The 23,176-nt window shown below is 37.3% G+C and overlaps 1 protein-coding gene across 1 annotated transcript in view; it reads left to right on the top strand.

The window, feature by feature from the left end:
- LOC149068028 (activating signal cointegrator 1 complex subunit 2) overlaps nt 1-23,176 on the top strand; it is a 62,454-nt gene continuing 39,278 nt past the window's right edge. The window contains exons 1-8 of the mRNA XM_089251637.1: nt 1-442; nt 2,713-2,778; nt 8,184-8,350; nt 12,003-12,074; nt 12,910-13,021; nt 16,511-16,708; nt 19,411-19,631; nt 22,743-22,823. Of these exons, the coding sequence (XP_089107763.1) occupies nt 380-442; nt 2,713-2,778; nt 8,184-8,350; nt 12,003-12,074; nt 12,910-13,021; nt 16,511-16,708; nt 19,411-19,631; nt 22,743-22,823 (980 nt within the window). The 5' untranslated portion in view covers nt 1-379. The remainder of the gene's footprint in view (nt 443-2,712; nt 2,779-8,183; nt 8,351-12,002; nt 12,075-12,909; nt 13,022-16,510; nt 16,709-19,410; nt 19,632-22,742; nt 22,824-23,176) is intronic.

The following is a 23,176-nucleotide window of genomic DNA, read 5'->3' as shown; positions in this document are numbered from 1 at the left end:
AACGTTGTTTAAGTTGTTTTGCAGTCCATCAGATGCTATCACATTATACTTCCTCGCACTGTATAACATCCACAACATTCGCGCTGTTATGGATGGCAATAGTTTCTGCTGCTATAAATAGGGGTGCATGGAAGACAACAAGATTTCCGAGGGGAGAAGGGGCAGTCCACGACCAAATAACAGTTTGCAAAAGTTGTGTTTGGGAACCTCTGCGCCATATACAACTTTCGCAAACTGTTATTTTTCGCCACTAGATGTCTCTTACACCAAACCTTCAACTTTTATTTTCAACTATCCACGTTAAAGTAACGGTATCGGCCGTCCATCTCTTGTTGTTGTTTTTTTTTATTTCTCCTTTGCTGGCTGATAATTTGACATTATGGCTACTGATCCGGGATCTAAGAAAGGGAAGAAACAACGTGTCAACAGCGATGAAGTCGAAGTAATTTTCTATTTTAGTACAGCAAGTGTTTTTTCTTTAAAACAAAACTTGTTATATATGTACAAACATTAACTTCGCTGAACGTTTTCGGTACTGTTGGATTTCGGAGGACATTTCATTAAAAAAAACCATTTATAACACCCACTTTGATGAATTGATATGACTTTAAAATTGACACTTCAATTAACACCACGTGACATCTCACAGAGATGGAAAAAAAAAAAAGTGTTTTGTCACATACAGGGGGCACTCCATTTCTCTCCCCACAATTTTTGTTTAGCCATTGATTTTTCAACGGAGCTTTGCCCATGATGCTGGATTAAGAACGAATCCTTCAACCGACAGTTCTCAAAGAGCATGCAATTCTGTTGATCGAGAATATTACTAAATCTATAGTTGTGAAATGATATGGTGCCACTGCAACAAATCATCACTGGAAACTAAATTACTCTGAAAATACTGTGTAACAATACCAGCTGTATCAGGGGCTCTTAATCTATAGGTCGCTACCCAGACTTCGGTTACTGGGACTTCGGAGATGAGTCGTTCAAATCCGCTAACAGCCAGATATTCTTGAGCTGACCAATCGAACGTCGCCCTAGTCCACACATGCGCAACCCAGGATGTGCAAGCCATATTGAAGCCTCGGAGTCATCTGACCTAAAACGACCTCAAATCTAATTTTCTAAAAATGAACAAAGCTCCACATTATAGTCCTCCTACCACGAGATTAGATTTGGCTACGTCATGTCATGTCACGTCAAACGATTCTATTTTATCCTAGAAGGACATGCCAATCGTGAAAGCTCAGTCACTGATGAACTTTTCTCCATGTGCAATCGTTTAACCAAAAAAAAATTGAATAAAATCATCCGACGTGACGTGACATGACGCAGCGAAAATTCATCTCGTGGTCAGAGGACTATACCAGATCACTTAAGTGACCAATGCCACATTTACAGATCACCCAAATGCCCTGAGCTGTTGTTTCAGGTCAGTTGAGTAGCCCACGGTGCACTTAAATATAATTTTTGTAACCTGTGGCACATTATGAGCACATTACTGTGGACAGATCACTTAAGTGGCCCGCAACGCATTTCAAAACCAATGAAGTTGTCCACACTCTCCAAAAGGTTGAGCACCCTTATCCTAGTCCATATTCCAAAGAATTGGCCCGACAATTATTCTTGAGCTATGGGTCATGACCCAACCGAGATGAGTCGCAAATCCATGTACAGTCCAGTTACAAATGCACTTATTGTGTTCTTTAATTTAGAAAAACAGTCCCATGGGTCATGAAGTTGATTTCGGATCGGGCTGAAAAGGGTTAAGAAACTATGCTCTCTGTATCGATAATCGGCTAGGAACAGCTATAATATAATTCCTTTTTGGTAATTCCTTTTGTTTTTCTTTGTCAAGAAAAGAAAATTTGACAGCAAAACTTTGAAAGCGTGACGATAAATTGCCAAGAGTGAAACATACAACCAAAGATATTACCAACAAAGAAAAATGGAAAATGACAGTAAATAGCAAATATATACAATAGCAGTTAAAACAGTGCCAATGGTGATAAGTCATTCTTAGTTCACCCTAGATTGGAGTATGCCGTAAGGCAGCAGTTCTGACCTGCAGTGTTCCGCGGAGCACTTCGGGCTCTGTGTGCACTCCCTAGGTGTTCCGCAGCCACTCGGGGGAAAATAAAAAACATAGTAAATTTGAAAAAATTATAATGATAAATATTTTTAAATAACTAAAATAAATCAGTAACTTTGACGAGTACATGAAAAAATGGGTCCAAGAGGCTCTGCCATAGAAATTACATACCAGAAAGGACTTCAAAGATCATTGTCAAACACAAAATTTTCATTCATATGCAAATGTAAGGCCCATCACAACATGCAAAATGGCCAATGCGGTAGCTGAAAAAGAAAAGATGCCTGTAACAAATATGGATGTCACTTACAGTTGATTCCTGTGTCACTTAATACCGTTATAGCAAGAATTTCGTTTTAATGAAAACTTCTGTAATACCCCCATATAAGTTTGCATAGTAACAGCGTAAAAATCTGGAATTCCTTTATAACAAAATTTCTTTATTATGAAGTGATTTGTCGGGCCTCGTGGAGGTTTTGTTACAGCAGGATTCGACTGCATTTCTAAAATACATTTATTCTCGAAGAGTTCACTGAATTGTTTATGAATGAGCTGCATAAAATGTTTCCGCTGATTATTGTTACTTTTCTCTCTCTCTCTCTCTCTCTCTGCCGCAGGCTTTGGATGTCATGGCTGTTCAGGCCATCGGAAGAGATGGGAAATCGAAAGTCGTCCCAGCTTTGGTGAGTTTTAGATTTTCAATGTATAAGTACAGAGGAATCTTCCAATGATGTATGCCCAGGGGAGTGAAGGTTTTGTCTACTGATGGGATGGACTTGTTAATCGATAGTTAAAAACAATGACGCTCTATTCCATTTGATTTGGAAAAAGTATGTGTTGACAGGATTCATCTGCTAACGCGGAGTGTCCATTCGCACATATATATTAAGTGCTTTCCACCCCCCCCCCCTAGAAAGTTTTAGCAGCTGGTTAGGAGAAGCTTGTGTTAATTACTTTAATGCATCCAGGGCTGCAACTTGAGGGGGGGGGGGCAGATGGGGGTCTCGTGTCACTGGACCTAAGGGGGTGAAAATTTTATTCTGAAACCTCTCCTTCAACATTACAAGGGGCCTCAAAATGCGCGCTTGCCCTGTGTGACGAAGCATCTAGTTGTGGCCCTGCATACATCTTGTAAACAAACTTTTATGGAATTTCTGAGGAATTGTGCATTCTAGAATGTAGTGAGTGTATGCCTTGTGTATGGCCGTTACATATTTTGTGTTTGTTTCGTGTTCTGCTAACGTTGTTGTCTTCTAGCTACTGTGCTGTCGTATGACCCATCTATTGAGTGATGTTGAAAAAAAAACCGAATGTTTTTCCTTATTTTCATGTACCATATTACATATTGCATGTAACAGTTTCGAAAATATAAATTTTTAAAATCTTATTCATTTGTGCAAACCCTGTATATTGTAGCGGACTGACCTTCAGAAGGATTGTTACGTGAGACTGTTCTGCGGAAAGAAAAGTATATTATGACAGCAGTGACGTTGACTTTCTCACGCATTCGATTCTTTGTGAAATATGCTAATTTTAAAGCGTTGTTAAAAAGTATATAAGACTACCAGTGCCATCTTTAGAGCATCGTAGGTCCCCCGGGCGAAGTGATTTTTCCTAGGTCCTATCTGACAAATTCTCAAAAAATTCAACATCGTCTCATTTTTCGGAGGCCACGGGCTGTGTTCGTGTGGGCCCGTGCTTTCAGATGGCACTGAAGATGACGACTGTAATGCTGTTTTTTTTTTGCTGACTTGATTTTTTAACTATCGTCTGTCATCATGTTTAACTAGTCATTCTAACGTTTTAATGTTTAGAGTTGTTTATTAATTTTGTTATGCAAAATTATATTTTAAGTTTGAATTTACTTCTAATTATTATGAAGTCGTAGTGTGCTGCTGTTGCCTCAATATCAAAAATTTTCCCGATCACCAAGCTGAGAGTGCTTTTAACATGATGGACGCTCACATTGTGTGCTTATAACTCATAATCAATACCGAAACCATTTCTTCTTTTTTTAAATTCAACTACCCCTTTCCATTCAAACTGTATGCGTATATATATATCACAGTAGACTTGATTATCCGGCTCGCAACAATCCGGTCGCCATCCTTTCCAGCCTAATTAAAAATTATTACATAATAATAATAATTCTCAATGATTCCAAGCTGCACAAAAACTGGTTTTTGGGTTGTGGTTACGTAAAATCTGCAATTAAAATCACTTGCCATGTACTAGTCACATCTCAAAACCAGACCACTTTTTTTTGCTCATGCTAGAGTGTAAATGGAGGGACATTGTGTGTCGCGGAAGAGGGCCCATTAATCTACAACCCGTTGCTCGCCGATGCTCCCTGAATCACCCAGAATTATTGATGCTCGTGTCTGATTTTGTGCTTGCGAGCACTTGATCAACGTTCCAATTAAAGTCTTTGTACAAATTTCATTCAAGGATGAAAATCAATACTGATTTCATGCATTCGTATGCCAAACTTGTCGTAAGTGGTGCTCTTCTTTTGATGATGGGTATAGGCAGTGCTCGTGACTAGAAAAAGGTTGAAGACCCCTGTGATCTACATCAAGGATTTCTAACATTTCCGTTATCATTTATCAATAAAGGGAGTGAAATAATTTTTAATAATTTCTTTTGTGAAAGAATTAAATTTTACATTAATGTTTTGTTTATTAGAGTTGCTACGGATTGTCTGTAGTTTCTACAGACGGCCGCAATGAACTACAGAGCTACAGAAGACACTCTCAAAACTACGGAAATTGGTTTTAAAAAAAAAATCGGGTCTTAGTTTCTTGCGGTGTTTTTCTTATATTTTTATTATTATTTTCGTAAAATTGCATGGATCTTTACCGTAACGATGAATTATTTGTATTTGCATATGAGAGAGTTCAAGGGAAGATAAACTCAGAGTCGATCTGTTTTGTCTGGGCGCGGAAGGAAATCTGTAAAGCCACGTCTACACCCGCCGCTGAACTCGATGTCCAAACGCTCAAAAAACCTGTTTTCCGCCAAAACTGCCCGCAAGCTGTGGGCTAAAAACAGGTTTGTGATTTGTCCAGGACCCGGCTTCACTTGCATAGTGCATGGTTGAGCACACAGAGCTTGTGTCAGAAAGAATGTTTCATCACAGGTGCCGTAGGTGCTCTGATACGAAGAAAATGGGGATGGGGGTCTACTGTTGCTAGACGTCCATATATACGGCCCGCAAGGGCGTGTGTATACAAGTTGGGATTACATTAAATATTCATGAATTATTAAGGGACTCTGCAACCTCGGAACATTGCTTTAGGAGGTGGGGAGCTCACGTGGTCTGAGCCTTTCAGGTTCAAGTATCCAGTATACGGCCCACAAGGGCATGTGTATACAAGTTGGGATTGCATTGAATATTCATGAATTATTAAGGGACTCTGCAACCTCGGAACGTTGCTTTAGGAGGTGGGGAGCTCACGTGGTCTGAGCCTTTCAGGTTCAAGTATCCAGTGCCACTGAGGTGCTGTATTTAATTAAACTTTGAATTAAAATTAAAAAAAAATCAAATTTTTGAGTGATTATTTCTTATTGTACTATGATTATGTTGTTCTGAGGGGGTGCCCCATGGCAAAGCTGAACATTCACCCACTACTGACGTGTTGTAAGTCAATGTTGGCATGTCTGGTTTGTTTCAAAAGCGTATGTTGTATGTTCGCATACTGTGCTGTTGTCGTGGTGAGGGGAGGTTAGGCCTCCCTCTTATGGGGTTGAAGGCGTGATTGTATAGATTAAAAACTCACTTACTAATTCATTGACGCACAGACACATTTAAGGAGAGTTGAGAGAACGAAAGTTAGTTCTAACACATTATATTCTGACATATATGTGACATGGCAATGGTTTACACAATATTAAATTATGGGAATTATATAAATTAATCTTAAGAGCTCTGCATATTTAAATTACGTACGTACCCGACTGGCCGGATGAACAAGTGGTTGATCTATATAGGGATTGAAGTTCGATTTTTGTAGGCGGGAGAGGTAGTTGCATTAGATCATTCTTCCTGGAAATCCGTCATTATATCAGTGGTAAGGTCAATCTTGCTGAAGTCCAGAGGAATTGTATAGGTTCTTGGAAGACCATGGTGGAGGTGCCAAGTCATTCGAGTAGGAGTCCAATCTAGATTTCATGTTCATAAGCCAGGGTGGACGCCGCCATTGTTGTCTTCTCAGGTCCAAGAGCACCATGATTCAGATAACCATCTCGTTTCTCAGGTTTGTACATCCATTCGCATCCTCCAGCCTTTCAGACCAATATTCTTCATCCCAGAACGGATGACCTAACACGTTGGACTGGAATTAATTCATCGTATTATTTTTTGTTTTCTTAGCACTTAACCCTTAAGCACGATTTTTAAGAGCAGAGGTGAAGCAGACCTCGCTCATTCGCAGCCGGAACCAGAAGAACGAAGAACAAACGAGCGTCGCCCCAAGACAACTCCACAAAAAGGTTTTCCTTTCTCTCCTCAGCTAGCTTGGCTTGTCTTGACGAAGGTCCCTTGGCACCAACAGCCATTTGGCACTATTCTTTACAACATGTGTATACGATTCTACGTTTCCTCCCAATCAAGATAGACATAAAAGAATTTATCCTACAACCTAAAATGTGTCTAATACTTTTTTCTTGATCCTTTAATTCTCTAATAATTTTTTAAAATGCACATGACAAACATTTATTTAGTACTCGCCCATGCTTAGGGGGTCAGAAAATATGAATAGGAGTGGGTTTTGGTATAAAAAAGGGTTTTTTTTGATGGTGTAGATGGAGGTATGAGAGAATTGAGCATTTATAGGTCTCTGTCCTGTGTGGCTTTTCTCTTATCCGGCCTACCCTTCTGCCTCATTAGGCTGGATAGTCCAGAGTCTATTGTATTATAATTCGCAAAATGCGCATCACAGCGCTTAAGAGAGTGCCATAGAACATCATCAAGGTTGTCAGGTGGAATATGAGATATGTGCTCACAAAGTTGTGAAGTAATCAGCGTTTTTTTCAGATTCATAAAATAATTATTTTTGTGATGTTGCCACTGGCCTATGGTCATGTGCGGAGAAGTCAGTCAGCAACCCCTACACAAAAGACTTCTATCTAATCGAATAGAGGCAAGAACTGGTGAAGGAGTGGTTTAGGAGGATGAGCTGGCTCAAGGATGAATCAAGAACACTGGAAAATGTGACCTAGAAAGTTTGCAGGGACGTGAGTGAGCAAAAGAGTGACTTAGAGCGTGTGCAAGCATGTGAATGGCCATAAAAGTGACCTAAAGAGTGCGAAAGTATGTGACTGATCAAAAGAGTGATCTACAGCATGTGTAAACATGTAAGGGATCAAAAGACTGACCCATGAAAATAAGGAACCATGTCAGTGAGCAACCAAGAGAGCGACCTAGAGTGTGGGCAAGCATATGAGTGACCGAAACTGTGTGCAACCATGTGAATGACCAAAACAGTGTGCAAGCACGTGAGTGGCCAAAACAGTATAGAAACATGCGAGTGACAGAAACAATGTTCGTCGCGAGGATCCGGGTTCGAACCCCACCGTCACCGCAGTGGTGGTCGGCTGAAGTTGGCTTCCTGTGGTTCCCAACTTCGAGGCGCAAATGCGAGCCGATCTCCCCATTAAAAAGTCTCGCCACAGAGAGCAACAGGCCTACAACGATTAATTATTCAATCATTACACTTCACTCGTATTTAGAAAAACTGGTGGCAGATGGCAGCACTACACATTACAAGCATTACACAGAAACAAACTTTACGTCAGGTTTCACTACATGTACACACACATTCCCGCATGTGCTAATTCGTTAGAGGTTCCGAAGAGGAATATGAACGAGGTACATGTGTGATTTAGTAGTAGTAGTGAATTATCCTTAGATGATTTGTTGGGCGATTGTCTGTGAATTTGAATTGAATTGGCCTATGGTCACAGGATGTGGGAGCTGTGGGTATGAAAAAAGTAAGAACCAATGTGATCATGGGATAGACTCGTTTTGGTCATTATGTCATTTAAACTATTTTTTTAAAGCATTGATTTATTACCGATTTCTTTTCAGAATGTTGGGTTTATGGAACCGAGGCAATATGTAAATTACAAGGCACTGCCGTATCTATTCTTGCCAATTTCAAAAAATGTCAACACGGCTAGAATCGAGGAATGGATGGAGAAAACATATTTTTTGGAAGAAGATCTCCTGTGGTTGCTCAGGTTGCCTTATAACAGGTCAGGTGTTGATTTGTGCTATTTCTAAGATATCATTTGTTATTTTATAACGGAACAAAATTTGATAAACTAGATTATCCGTACTTGAAATTTAATGTATAATGGATATTTTGTCATATCTATAATATCGTTAAAACTCCCAAACACCCCCCCCCCCCCCAATTTACCTTGTCTTGAAATTATTATTTTTTCAATTAAACGCACTTTGAGCAATGCTTGAGAGCTTTTGACGTCACATTATTAAAAGGAAAATGCTTTCCGCAAGCCATTAAAATGAAAAATGAATAGATAAGAAAGAGTGAGATGGCCGTATGATCTCTAGACAGGGTGATTCTGAATCAATGGGACAAAAACTCCTTTACAATAATTTTTTAACATAGAATGCGCTGTTGAATCACAACAGCAAAGGCGATAGAGGTTGTTTTTTTAGAGAGTGCACAACAGCACTTCACGATATATATTTCTGACGGATTTTCTGAAATAACTGTGATCAACCATTCGAGGGTGCAGGGTATTGTAATAGCAGCTGTGGTTGTCGAGTGGTCATCTTGTTGGACTCCTATCACGAAGACCCAGATTCGAACCCCACCATTGCTACGGTAGTGGTGGACGGCTGAAGTTGACTTTCTGTGGTTCCCAACTTCGAGGTGCAAATGCAAATCAATCTTCCCATTAAAACGTCTCGCCACAGAGAGCGACAGGCTTACGGCATAAATTTTTAATCATCACACTTCACTTATACTTAGAAAAATATATGGTGACACTACAACAAGCATCACTCAGAAACCAACTTCACGTTAAGTTCACAACACGTATACGCACATTCCAACTTGTACCAATTCATTAGAAGTTCCCCTGACGAATATGGATGAGGTGCATTGTGTTATTTAGTGTGTAGTAGGTTATCATAATATGGCAGGCCTTCTCATGGTGCAACCTGCGTAACACAAATTCTACCCCAAGTCATTATACCGCTCGATCATTATTTGGCGTAGCTTAACTTTGGTGGTCCTTGCGCGAAAAGACAGTCTCCTATCTGAAGGTACATATTGTTCTGGATAATTTCTCACACAAGTCCTTCAAATGAGCAGTGGGTGAAACAATTTGCAGGACGTCAAAGATTTATTCACAGAAGCAGCTTTAACCAGTGATTTTAATGAAAAACGCTAAAAACAGGAATGACCTATAAATAAGAAAGAGATCTCGTCTTCAGAATAGAATTCTGCAAATTTCCTTTAGTTTTGCAAAAGGGGCGCTTTAGTGCAGAGGAGAAAAAATCTTGAAGTTTCCTGAAAGGTCTTTTACGGATATGATATCGCCAACCTATCAGAGCCGTCACCAAATGTGGCAAGTTTATCGTGATTTTTAGGGGTATACAACAAAATGAGTTATTGATTATTTACAAGTAAAAATGACATCAATGATAAAATAATCATTATTTATGTCATTTTCGTAACGGTATACTCCCTTGCATACCCCCATATGTCACAGCAAATCCATCTGAAAAATTTTTCTTTTTGGTGAAGTGCTGTTGTGTTTACTCTCTAAAAGCACCCTCTACCACCTTTACTTATAGCAATTCAACTGTACTTATTATGATCAAAAATGCTTATTTAGGTGTCTTATATAATGTCCTAAAGTTTGTCCCACAAACTCAGAATCACCTCATATTTTATGGGATTTCTCATAATTTTTCTGTTCCTGATTTTTTTCTAAAATGTCCCACACTGTCAATGAAGCTCACTTAAATCTATGGTTTTAACTGAAATCGTACATGAAGATAATTTTTATTGCTATTAAATTAAAATTATAGTAATATAATTGCCACATAAGTGCGGGCTGAAAAAATGATTATCTGAAAAAATTATTTTGAAAAACAATTTCCAAATTATAAGGGGCGTTTTTTTTGTTAGCGAGAAATAAATCCATTAAAAAAAGTTACCTAAAATTTAGGACAATTAATTGAGGAGGATTTTCATTTTTCAATGAAATTAGACTTCTGAAGCATGAATCATACTTCTAGAATGCATGTTGGCGAAATCTAGATGCGTATTGGCAAATGAAATCTAGATGCGTATTGGCAAATGAAATCTAGATGCGTATTGGCAAATGAAATCTAGATGCGTAATGGCAAAGGAAATCTAGATGCGTATTGGCAAATGAAATCTAGATGCGTATTGGCGAACAAAATCTAGATGCGTATTGGCAAATGAAATCTAGATGCGTATTGGCAAATGAAATCTAGATGTGTATTGGCGAACACTGAGTAGGCCCCTATAGATATTTGTATCACCTATTTTTCATGTTCAAGGTTTTTTTTTTAAAAATTGCAATATGCTTTAATTCCCTTTGGATGTGCCCTTGGTAATTTTTCTTCTAATTTTAGCCATAATTAGTAATTTTTTCCTTGTTTGGCTGCTTTTTTGGTGAGAATTGCTAATGTAATGTATTATTTCCCCTGTATTTTTGATTTTTGTTAAGATGGCCACCCCCAGGCCCATCATTTGGGAGGGGGGCTTTTGAAAATGCACTAAAAATGGTATATATATATATATACACACATACATACATTGAGTACGTGTTCTTTGCCCCCCGCCCCCGGAAAAAGGTGAAATGACATCCTTGGTCATTCCCCATTCTCCTGCCCTCTCCAAAGCCCCATTTACATGTGCAATAAAATATCCCGGGAAATTACCCGTAACAGAGATTTTTGCTACAACCCATTTACATGACATGTAGTTTATGCCGGTATTCCCCCTCTTCTTTCCAGAAGTCGTCACTGGTTACATGGGTTAAACAGAAGTGGTTGGTTCATGATTGCTGACGAAGGAGCGTACAGTAGTTTTCGCGGCACAAAGGATTATGGGAGAGGAGGTTGGAGTCACCCACCATTATTTCGTAACAAAGTTGGGACTCTTTGGACCTATCTTCATCCCTCATTTTTTTTCCCATGAGGGAAAAAGTTGCCATACAGGTAATAATCACCAAAGTGACCCCCAATCTTGCACATGTAAACGGGGCTCAAGAGATACAGTCAATACTCGATTTTATGAACTCTGCATGTTTTTATGAACTAATCTTCTGGTTTGGAACAATATGCTGTTCCTTTAAATGTGTCTCCCATTTACAAATTTTTCATTTTACACGTACTAGTTTCTCAAGTCTATACGGGTTCGTAAAACAGAGCTTACACTGTTAAAAAGTAAATCTGCAAATTTTCCTTGCATATTGACGACTTAATGAAAAACTAGTGATTCAGCTTTGGTAGAAATAACTGCAATAAATTATGGTCCTTAAAGGCAGTTCATTATGGTCATTACGTTTTGATGGAACTTAGTTGCTTCATCATTTTCGGAATATGTAGTGAAAAAATTAACCTCGACTTACGTCATTAGTCATGGTACGAATTACTGATGTATCTCAGAGTATTGATGTATAATAACCCCTTTTAACAATGACTGTCTGTATAGCAATATTACCCTCCGGTCCTGGTACCCTTCTAATGGTGTTAATATATTTATAAATTATAACAATATAGGTATATTATGTATAACAATACTTTTCTTCAATCCTGTGAACAGTATTTCATTATTGGATTAGTTTCTTTCCCTCTCTTAATGAAGTCCTTTTTTTTCCCCCATCTCTGCTCCAGATTTTGGTCTCAAGTCATACATGATGAACGTGTTCACTTGTGTTTACAGTCCTACCTATCAAATGCGCCAAGGTAAATCTCTCTCAGTTCAGTATTACAAAATATTATTGCATGCACGAATAAATGCTAATGAATCCAAATCACTGGTTTGGATGCAAATATTAACATACACTGGCTTCCAAAAGTTAAGCATGTGACAGCTCATATAATATCACCTAATCATGTTCCCCCTTTGTTGGACGGTTAGGGAACACAAATATGTGGTGTATTTAGTCCCCTTCATGTGGAGCTTTTAGCAAACAGTACTGGCAGATATTGTCTTACCAAGTGATGCTGTAGCCATGGACGTAACAGTTGGGAATGTCAATCATCTATTCCATTTGGTGACTATAGCAATATTCTGATCATCGGGGGGGGGGGGGGGGTAACCCTTGTTTAACCGCAGGGGCAGCTCTAAAAAAAGTCTACTCTTGTGGGACCTATTTTTGGTGTCCTCCCTACCCATGTTTTTTTGTTGGCAAAGTTGTTTTTTCAGCTCCCCTAGTTGGCTCAGCTCTTCCTACAGCTATTTGACTTGTTTCAAATTGTTTCCATAATTGCTATAGTAGCCAAGCTGAATCAATGAACAAACTCAACAACTTTTACATCCATAGTTGCAGCATCACTCTGTAACACAATATTTGCAAGCACAAAAAGCTCCATGAGAAGTCCATACGCCCAAGTATCACATGTTTGTTTCACTAATCGCCCAAATTAAGAAGGACAGGATTAAATTGGTGTCATTATTTTATATAAGCTGCCAAATTAACCTTTGGAAGTTAGTGTAGTTATGTGTATTATTAACGAAAAATATAAGTACTATCGATGAAAATTAAGTGTAATTTATACCTTGGTGTACCTTTTATAGAGATTATGACCTAAACCCGAATGCTCCTGAAGAAGTTTTATCACGAGAAAAGAGCCTTAACAGATTGGTGTTCCTAGTGATGCTCCGTATGTCAACTCATAAGGAATCAAAGGTGAATTCTGATGTTTATGTCCGCGTCATGTCAACAACATAAGAAACAACTTTTCTTTTCTTATTATAGAGCACTCATTAATCAAATAGCTTTTACTGCTTGCTCTCTGCATCAATTATCATAAACATTGTGTGTAAATATAAAGTGAGATATTTATTTCTTATCCCACATGCTACATTGAGGAAAGAGACTTTTTGGATGTTAAATTATTTATGCCGAAATGAACGAGGGGAAATCAACTGTCTACACCTGCAATCAAACTACTGTCCTCTTGAAATCTGGACAAACCCACTTCCCAATATGCCACAGACGCACGTAAATTTTCTCTCTCCTCAGCATGCAGAGTAGCTTGAGCTTGATGTGTTGAGTAGCCTCCCATAACTCAAGGTGGTTGCATGTGCAACTTCAAGCTTGGCAAGCAAGCACAACTTCCTTTTCACCACCACACTGTATAAGTACACTCTTGTACTTCTACAAGAACCGGTTTGTACAGGAAATATGTTAAGCTTGGGTGTGGGTGATGATGCACTTGCTTTGGCTGTCTTTTTTTCTTGTGCACAGAAGAAAAACTCCAATGAAAAATACCAATACGAAGCAAAGCTCCCTGAAGCTTCAAGATTGATACAGGCTTGTACAAACTACCCGCATGGTGCACACCTTTAGTTTCACTCATGCATATGTTACTGCCAAAGCCCAAAATTGGCCAATTTGTGATAGGGCTGCCCACTTTGCAAATCAACCAATTTTTTTAAAGTGACCCGGCCATTTCGTGAAGTGGCCAGTGATCTCTGGCCAAAGTCTGATAGTAAAAGACATGATTCAAAACCATCTTCAAGGTAGCTTATTTTTTTCATGATAATTATGTCCATGTTAATGGCAACCCCCATCAAACGGCAGGCACAATGCTGTAATAGTTTTTTCCTCCAAAATTTGGCAGAAAAAAAACTGTTCATATAATTTTTTTTTACAGTTTTTCTCTCAAATTTCACTTTGTTTTTGTCATCACATGAAGCTAATCCAATGCAGCCGCTGTAGCCTATATAGACATGTATCACACGTTGGCGATTAAAAAATGGATTTGGCTCCTATCAGGCCACCTTGCATCAGCACATCAAGCTTTGGCCACTTTGCAAAATGGCCAGCCAAAGTCTGAATCATTTCTGCCATACAGACTTTGACCAAAACTCTGGTCAATTCGCAAAATGGCTGGCCCGTTGTGAATTGGCTGCACTTCAGGCTTTGGCAGTAACACATACATTGCTAGTTCTTGCCTGCATAATCAAAATTTGTTCAATCTTTAGGTCACTTATACAGTCAAACACCGTTAACGTGAGCTCGCTTAACATGGAAAAAAAAATTAAAGATCACTTAACATGAAAGGATTTGTCAACCTGAACAAAAAATATGCTTTGTGGAAAACTTCTTGGAAGCGAAGGGTTTGGTGAATGTTGTTAATATGCTAGACAACTGGGGGCAGAGGGGAAGGAGGATTAACGTGAATACTCTTATATCTGAGTCGGCTGGTTGTTGTCTTGTTTTCAAAAACTGTTGTAACAATTTAGGATCCTAGATGGCACTATGCCACTGACTTTCCTCTGAGAGAAAGGAAAGAAGAGCATTCACGCGCTTTTTCTTCATGCCATATATAGTTGCCGGTTGAACATGTTGTGTGCGTGAGTCATCTGTAATTTTTATTTGGGTGAATGTAATATTTAAAGTGTCTTTTCTGTCATTAAATGTTGTGATTGTTTAAAATTTGCTGCCCCGTCCATCTTTGATTTTTTTGTGTCACGCTACTAGACTCTGCATGTGCTGTGGATTATTAGAGGCTTGTTCATTCACCATGAGTTACAAGCAGCAGTCAGTTCCTCTTTGAGGTTAAGTAAAAAATCTTGAATGAAATTAATGATAGTTTTAAAAAAATCACATCAAAATCACACTCTTTTTCGAGAAATGATTGAATGCTGCTGGTAAGCAAATTTTTCATTTTGAAAATTGTAAAATAAGAGTGTTTTGAAAGAGAACTTAGTTAATAATCAATTCAGTGTACTATATTTGTATAAATTTACACTGCATTAAATTTCAGGCAAACGTAAATAGAATGTCAAAAATTCTTTTCCCGCCATGCTTATCAGGTAACATGAAAAATTTCAGTTGAACCTTGAGTTTCATACTAAAGAGAATGAATTGCATAATGAAAATGTTTGCGAAAAATTTCCCTACAGACTCTTAATCATGCTTGTACAAAAAGATTGAATGTGCAGGCTTATAAAGTCTGCGATTACATGTATAGCCACCTTCAGCGATTTAATTAATTGGTGTACTTTTCTTTTCCAGTTCATTTCAGATTCCCCTCTCCCTTAAGATTTCATTATTGATGAATGAAATTTTCATATGCAGGTTTTATACACTGCTACAGACAAAGGCTGGTACTACAATATAAAAGTTTTAGAACGTTATTTTATAAAACTTGGAAATGCAGCCAATAAGTGCATTGGTTTGGGGTTATTGGTCATTTTTTTTAGTTTTGTAAAGGAACTTATATCAAGCATTTCTAGTACTTTTTTCCTGCCTAAGCAATGACACTTTTTCTCAGAGTAAGAAAATTTGCATATGAGGATTTTACACAGGAAATTGCAGTATCTAAATTCCATTGTGTGTAATATCTTTCAATACTTCATGCAAGTTGACAACATTTAAAAGGAATTTCAACATCCCATTCTGATAGAATGGCTGATTAGTTTTGTTTTGGCACAGTCATTAAACTTTTGTCTATCTGTGTCAGGAGCATAGCCAGAAATTTCGTTTGGGGGACCAAAGTGATAGAACAATAGATTTGACCATCTTTTTCCCCTTTTTTGGTCATTTTCTCACATTTAGAGGGGGGAGGGCAGACCCCCCCAAGTCCCCCCTCACTATGCCCTTGATCTGTGTCTGTGACTACAGTGAAATCTGTCTAAAACAGACATTCTATGTGACAGGAAACCAGTCTTGAATGGAATGCAAGCTGATCTTTCATTTAAAAAGTCTCACCACAGAGAGAAACAGGCCTACAACAGTACAATTATTCAATCAATGCACTTCATTCATAGTTTAAAAAATTTTATGGCAGATGGCAGCACTACACAGTAACAAAATTCACTTTTAGATTCACAACACATACACGCACATTTTAGTGTGTACCAATTCGTTAGAAATTCCGCAGAGGAATGTCGACGAGTTGCATGTGCGGTTTAGTAGTAGTGAACGGAATTGGTAGGTAGTCCTGTTAATGATTTGTGATTTGATTTGTACTTTTATAAAATGCAAAACCTGTTATAAAACAGAAAAGTACTTTTGTCTCGTGAGATTTTGTTTCATACAGGTGTCACTGTATTAATCTTGTAAATTTTTGTATTAAGATTTCATTCTTGCAATTTTTTTTTGCCATTTCGGGGATGGAAAATATATTAACTTTCATTTGAGTTAAAAAAATTTTTTTTCAAATAGATGAATCACATAACTCCCAGCGTTTTCGGTGAGATGGTTTATGATAACTTTGTGTTTGATGTGCCAAGGATGATGGACGTTTGTGCTCTGTATTGGTTCAGAAACCATGCTATAATTTCCAAGATGATAGAGAACTTATTTTTGCAGCAACCAAATTATTTTTCCGACTTGGATGAAGCTGTTCCATGCTTGCTGATGGTAAGTGTCAGTTTACATTTTGTTATTTTCCTCGTTAAATCTATAGAGTGATCTATGTATATAAAATTGATTTTGTGTGTGTGTGTGTGTGTATGTTCTCTATACAAATCTACAATTTTAGATTGATCGTCACCAAATTTTGCATATATACCAAATGGGACCCGACTTGAACGATAGGCTACTTTAAAATTTCGTCAGACCAGGGCAAATGCCCCAAATGGGCAAAAAACTGTCCGGCAACAATGGTTTTTGGGCCTCAACAATCACTTTCCGAACGTTTACTTTGGTTACCGTGGTTCCCTAGCAATGCGTTTCAGACGTGTATATGCCTTTACAACAGTTTGTCACTTCTTTAATCCTGTTAGTATATGTATAATAGTTTATGCCTTTATAATGGTTTGCCACATTTTCAATATACTCTCAGTAATGAGGCTTTTTGAATAGACGTCATAATCATCATCAGCATCGCTTTAAGAGTCAGGAAAAGGGTGATCCTCATAGAAATCAGTGCTAAAATTGTCGATTTTACTGTAGAAATGCAGAAATTAGTGGGATTTTCCGCCCCATCAATAATTTTAAAAATTGTATTGAATCCTCGATTTTTGAAATATTCAGTTCGCTTAGAGATATACGAAGCCCAGCAGATTAAATATGAAGTAATTAGCCAAACCTATACTTTTGAGTTGGATATTCGACCAATATCATTGATTTCATTTATATCTTCTCAAGTATGAAAATTAATGTCTCCATATTGTCTCTTTTGATATTTATTTGCATAAATTCATGTGGGTTAGGATATTTTAAAATTAGTTATGAGCCCGTGAAAAGTGCGTCGAAAAAATTCCACAGCTTTAACTAAGGGTTTTTGGAAGCTGGAACAGACAGACGGATAACTTGAAGTTCAGGGGGGGGGGGATCGAAATACCTAGCGCCCCTTAAAAAAAGAAAAATATATATTCATTTCTACGTTTCTGTGTAAATCTAGATTTGTTTATTTCATGAATCGCGCAGGTCGCCATATTGGTTAACTTGGACACGGTTTGTATGTCCCTCACGAAAAAGAGAGGGAGATATCACGTGATCCAAAAAAGCCTCATTGAAGAAAACCCGGGCAGCGCCGGGTATTATAGCTAGTTATCTATATAATAAGATAACTTAAGTGATTGCTTAAGTTCGGTATTCACAGACAGAGTTTAAACTATAGTCACAATTTTTGGATAGGAGACTGACACACACAGTTTTTAACTAATCCCTATCAATCTCCTATATAAAAATTGTGACTGTAGTTTGAACCAGTGTTGGGTTTTTATGCCAAAAACCGGTTTTTGACGTGAAAGTTTCATACAACGCAAAAAATTAGAGTAGAGAACTTGTATTTTTTACAACCAATCACGGACCTTTTCTAAATTACCTTCATCGCTTCAGAAAATGAGGAACAAATCATTGCCACACCCCCCCCCCCCCCCCGAGAAAATTCTGCGTACGCCTATGAGCGTCAAAACTAGTTTAAACCATAAAAGACTTAAATAAATGCTTTTGGATGATGGGTATATAATCACATGAGAAACTTTTTTGCATATTACAATGTTTTATATCCAAAAAACTAGTTTATTACAATAATATTAAAACAAAATAATAATTACAATTCACGATTTTGAATTTTTGAGCATAATTTATATTTAATATATAATTTTATGGTTCATTTTATCTAAACTATTGATTACCTGTGCTCAATTTTCTAAGCGAAAAAATGGGGAGCTGCTTATTCAAGATATATAGTGATAGGGAGAATCAGAGTTAGATTTTTGACCTCGGGAACTAACTCAGTATTGAAACAGTCAAAAACTTATTGTCAGTGTTGTCAAACAGTTTTTTTTTTTAAACCTGATGTGTTAAATAACAAAAAAACTCATTTTATGTAAATTAGAGTGTTTTATATTTTGAATTATAATTACTGAGTATAAAATATATATATTGATATTATAAATTAAAAAAAAAAAACCAGCACTAAATACCGGTAAAACGATTTTTTCCCAAATTTCCTCTGCTTATCAAATTTGAATGTCCCAGTGAATATTGCACTTAGAAATGTAGAGTATTTTTAGTTTGGATCAGGAGGGACAGAAACGTTCTAATTGAGTTCTTGGGCACACGAGTACTTCAAGTTAATTGTTAAAAAATGTATAAAAAGTTAACTTTTTTTTATTTTAATAACTATTCCAACCCCTTGAAACATCAATGACAAACCTGATTACTACAAGCTATTTAGAAACTTCTTCTAATTGGAAGTATATTTCTCTAGGATCAACGGTTCGCCAATAAAATGCCCCATGTTTGCTATACACTCTGTATATTTATAGTTTTATTGGGGGGGGGGGTTGATTAATTCACTCTGAACGAGAACAGACTTCAATGTTAATTACTGTTACATTTCATTTTAGGTTGGTCATTAAGAAATCATCAGTCATTATGAAAATATAGCAAAAATTGGCTGTGTTTGTTATTTTTTATTTTGACAGTCATTGACAATTCAATCTATTTCTGGGTGTCAATCAGCAATGATTTGCTTCATGTCACATTTTCATTTCTATAGTCAGGAGAGGATGTCTGTATTTTGTAATTTCTTCAATGTTTGATTACCTTTTCATTTTCACAAATAAGTGAAGTCTCTTTACATTATTGATTTTTTAAATTTCATCTAGGCCTTCGACAGTGTAGAGGAAAGGCTTGGTCTCAGAGATGATAAAAACGGAACCCCTCAAAGGATAGAGGATGTTGATACATCAGAGCTTAGTTCATTTCATATCTATGAACTTTTAGATATCATAAACTACATAACTGATGTTAGTGCCACATTGTTTACATTCCTTGAAGCCTACCCTGGTGCAGGACCATTATTTACCAAACACAACTTAACCTCAAGGTAAGTAAGTGGGAATGTGAAAGTAAATTTAGGCAAATTGATCAACTTTTGATCATGGAAATACTGGAGACAAGGACGGGGTTGCAATTTCTTGCAAAATATTTTTAATGTGAATCTTATATTATTTGATAGGATGGTTTATGTTTAATCGCTCAAAAAATTTTTGACAACATAAGTGTCACTGCTTACAATTTCACCAGAAGACTTCAGATTTTTCAGTCCTAACAACATCTTCTGGTCGGAAACCAGATTCTTCCAACTTTTTACATGCTTATATAAAAATCCTCAAATTGTGTTTCATTTAAATGAAACATCTAAAGAAAATACTCTTTTAGTCTTTGCTATTTCCGGAAAGGGAGGGTTCCGGGGAAAATATGGGAAATTAGGATTTTAGATTAAGTACGGAAACTGTAGAATTTTTGCCATATATGATGACAAAAGTGAGATATAAAACATATTTTAAGAGTCACTTTCTATCCGGGATTCCTTGGTTGTTCTCCGGTAAGAATTAGCAAAATAAATAAAACTAAACAATAGCAAATTAAAGTTCAGTCCATAAGACAAAAACATCATCCACTGACCTTCATGTTGTTATTTTCAACCAGAATTCCCCCTGACTTTTTATCAACTGTAGCAATTTGGATAATCAGACGAAAAAAATTGTAACCAAATGATAGAGAGAACCTTAGCCAAATTTATGCGTCATAAAATGCAAATTCCAAAACAATTGCGCCAAATGAAAAATCCAACCAATAAGAGGCCGAATGGGTACTCACGATTTGGCAAATTTGATCTTTTATTTATTCACCAAATTAAATATTTTGTGGCATTGCCGATCGGCAGCTGGAACCCAGCTTTCAACAATGATTTTGACTAGACAACTTGGTCAGCCAACCATCTGGCTGTCAGGTTTCATTATATGACGCGTCAATTTGGCTAAGGTTCTCTCATTTGGTTACAACTTTTTTTCTATGGTAGGCATGTCTCATGGACAAACATAATTTAGTTAAACATAAAAGAATAATAACAAGAGAACCAATACGCTCTCGCTGGTTACATTAAAAGAGAGGGAAATTCCTGACAACACCTAGCTTTACAGGCTTGACTACAGTGCCACCATCTCATTTTATTTTCCAATATTCAGAATGACCAAGACCTATGGCAACAGTTTTGCAATCTTGTGTGGTCAGAGCCATATGGATGTGAAACATCACGGTCAAGACCATCTCGGCATGCTACAACATTATACCGGTAAACAAACAATGCCAGAAATAATAATTCTTTACAAAAAGTTGCCAATTACTGCTAAAAAAATCAAGACCGTGAAAAATATAGGAATGTCCCGGAAAAATGGGCCATATGGTCACTCGATTCAACCCTAAAAAATCCTCAGTTTTTCTATTTCACACGACTATCCATGCTAGACAAGTTTTCTTAGGTGCAAAACATCATCTTCACGTGATAAACTAAAATCACTAGATTTAGAAGTTTAAATCTGAATTAGCACCTATGTGATAAATTTAACTAGAAACTTTCAAGTAACAAATGGCAAGAAAATACAGTGTCTATGCAGAAAAATATGACTAGTAACAAGACTTGAAAATATAATAAGGCAATCTCCATAAAATATAGTGTTAGAGAAAGTATGGCAAGTTCGATCCAATAAAAGATGCTCGGCCAGAGAACTCTCAAGCCACTGGCCCTTTGAATGTCCTGGCTCTGCTTCAACCTGAGGCTCTGTGGATTGAAAGAGGCTCTTGGTTTGTGCCATTGGATCAGTCACCCCAAGTTCTTTGCAGAGGGCATTGCAGAGGAGTTCGCTCACCCACTAGTGATCCTACCCCAAAATTGGTGTTATTCGGGACATTGCCTCACAACAGCAGGAGTGCACCTCATCAATAACTATGCACATCACCCCCAAACCCTGGCAAAGGTTACTTCCAATTTTACTTGTCAAGACTTCTTTTTATTTTACGAGGGCAAACAGCACCTCTAACATGACATTGATATACAGGGTGTCCTGTAAGTGCTAGCACAGCCTTTATCTCATCAACTATTCATTGTAGAGGTATGATTACAATTTAAAAAATGCTCAACAGGCATTCAAAAATTACACTGTGTTCGTTTTGAGGGTGAAAATGCAGTGTGTAACAAAATTTTAAAAAAAATCTAAATTTTTGTACAGTTCCTCTGTGCTCTAACTTCCAGTTAGGAAGTTGTTGTCCTGTCTCTCTTGATGCCAACAAACAATTCCATGTTTCTAAGTGCAATATTCACAGAGATATTCAAATTCCAACAACTGAGGAAATTTGGGAAAGAACAACATGTAGTAAATGTGGGAAAAAAACATTTTACCTGCATTTAGCACTTCCCAAATTTCGGCACGGTAGCCCAGGTTGATAAGATACTCGCCTGAAGTACCAAAGGATGTTTAGAGGTGTCATGAGTTCGATACCCAATAAGTCCTTGTCAGAAAAATTTTCTGACACAGGGGTACAACAGAAACGTCAACATGACCGCAGAAAAAATTGCTACCGCAGGGAGTCCCCCATCAAGGGTTTAGCGCACCAACCTCTCAATGAGTATAAAAAAACAAGGCTGCCATTCGGAATCTGCAATAAATTGTAGGTCCCGGTCTAATTAGCCTTTGTGTGCTGAAAATGACTGTGGTACGATAAAAATGATCAATGAATATATCTGTGAAGATTGCACTTGGAAACACATTTTTTTTTTTGGCATCAGAAGAGACGGCAATTACTTTCTAGTTAGAGCACAGCGGGAGCCGTACAAAAATTTAGATTTTTGCATTTTGTTACACTGTATTTTCACTCTCAAAACTGGTAGAGGGTGATTTTTGTAAGCCTCTTGAGCATTTTTTAAATTGGAATCATACCTCTACAATGGATGGCTGATGAGATAAAGGCTGTGCTAGCAACTTACAGGACACCCTGTATGTACAAAAAAAAAAATTCTGTGTGAAAAATATAGAAATACACATGTATGCAGAATAGTTTCTTGTTATGAAATGTACATTGGAAATATTACTGCAACCAAATTGTTTTTTTTTTCTTCCTCCTGTTATTGACATCTTATGCTTGAACCTCATTACAGGATACCATCATTTTACGATTCTGTATTTATACTCCTGGAAAAAGAAGTGAGATGCAGGACTGATCTTCCAGAATATGAAAAGTAAGGAGGCTTTCAAATTTATTACGGCCTATGCTTAAACTTTGGGGACTGTGAAATTTTCTTGTTTATTTTCATATACAGGGTGGGCAGAAAGTCTGTAGAAAATTTAAAAATTCATAAAAACTGGAAAAATAACTGAAATAAAAAAAAACAGTTTGCAGGTTTAGCATCTCTAGGTCATGGGAATTTTTTTAAGATAGAAAAACAGCCTATAGGTGGCACTGACGTACATAAGTAAAAGAAAGATATGCAAATAACAAACAATGCCTCCAAATAGTTTATTATAGCAGTATGTGTTCTCACATGACCACCACCACAGGGAATAACACATTGCAGGTGAGTCACAAATCCAG

The sequence above is a fragment of the Pholcus phalangioides genome, unplaced genomic scaffold (assembly GCF_987345545.1).
Source record: "Pholcus phalangioides strain wild (caught in Gottingen) unplaced genomic scaffold, Ppha-v1.0 ptg000027l_1, whole genome shotgun sequence".
Lineage (NCBI taxonomy): Eukaryota > Metazoa > Arthropoda > Arachnida > Araneae > Pholcidae > Pholcus > Pholcus phalangioides.
Note: the sequence above shows the minus strand (reverse complement) of the source record. Positions and strands in the feature narration are given on the sequence as shown.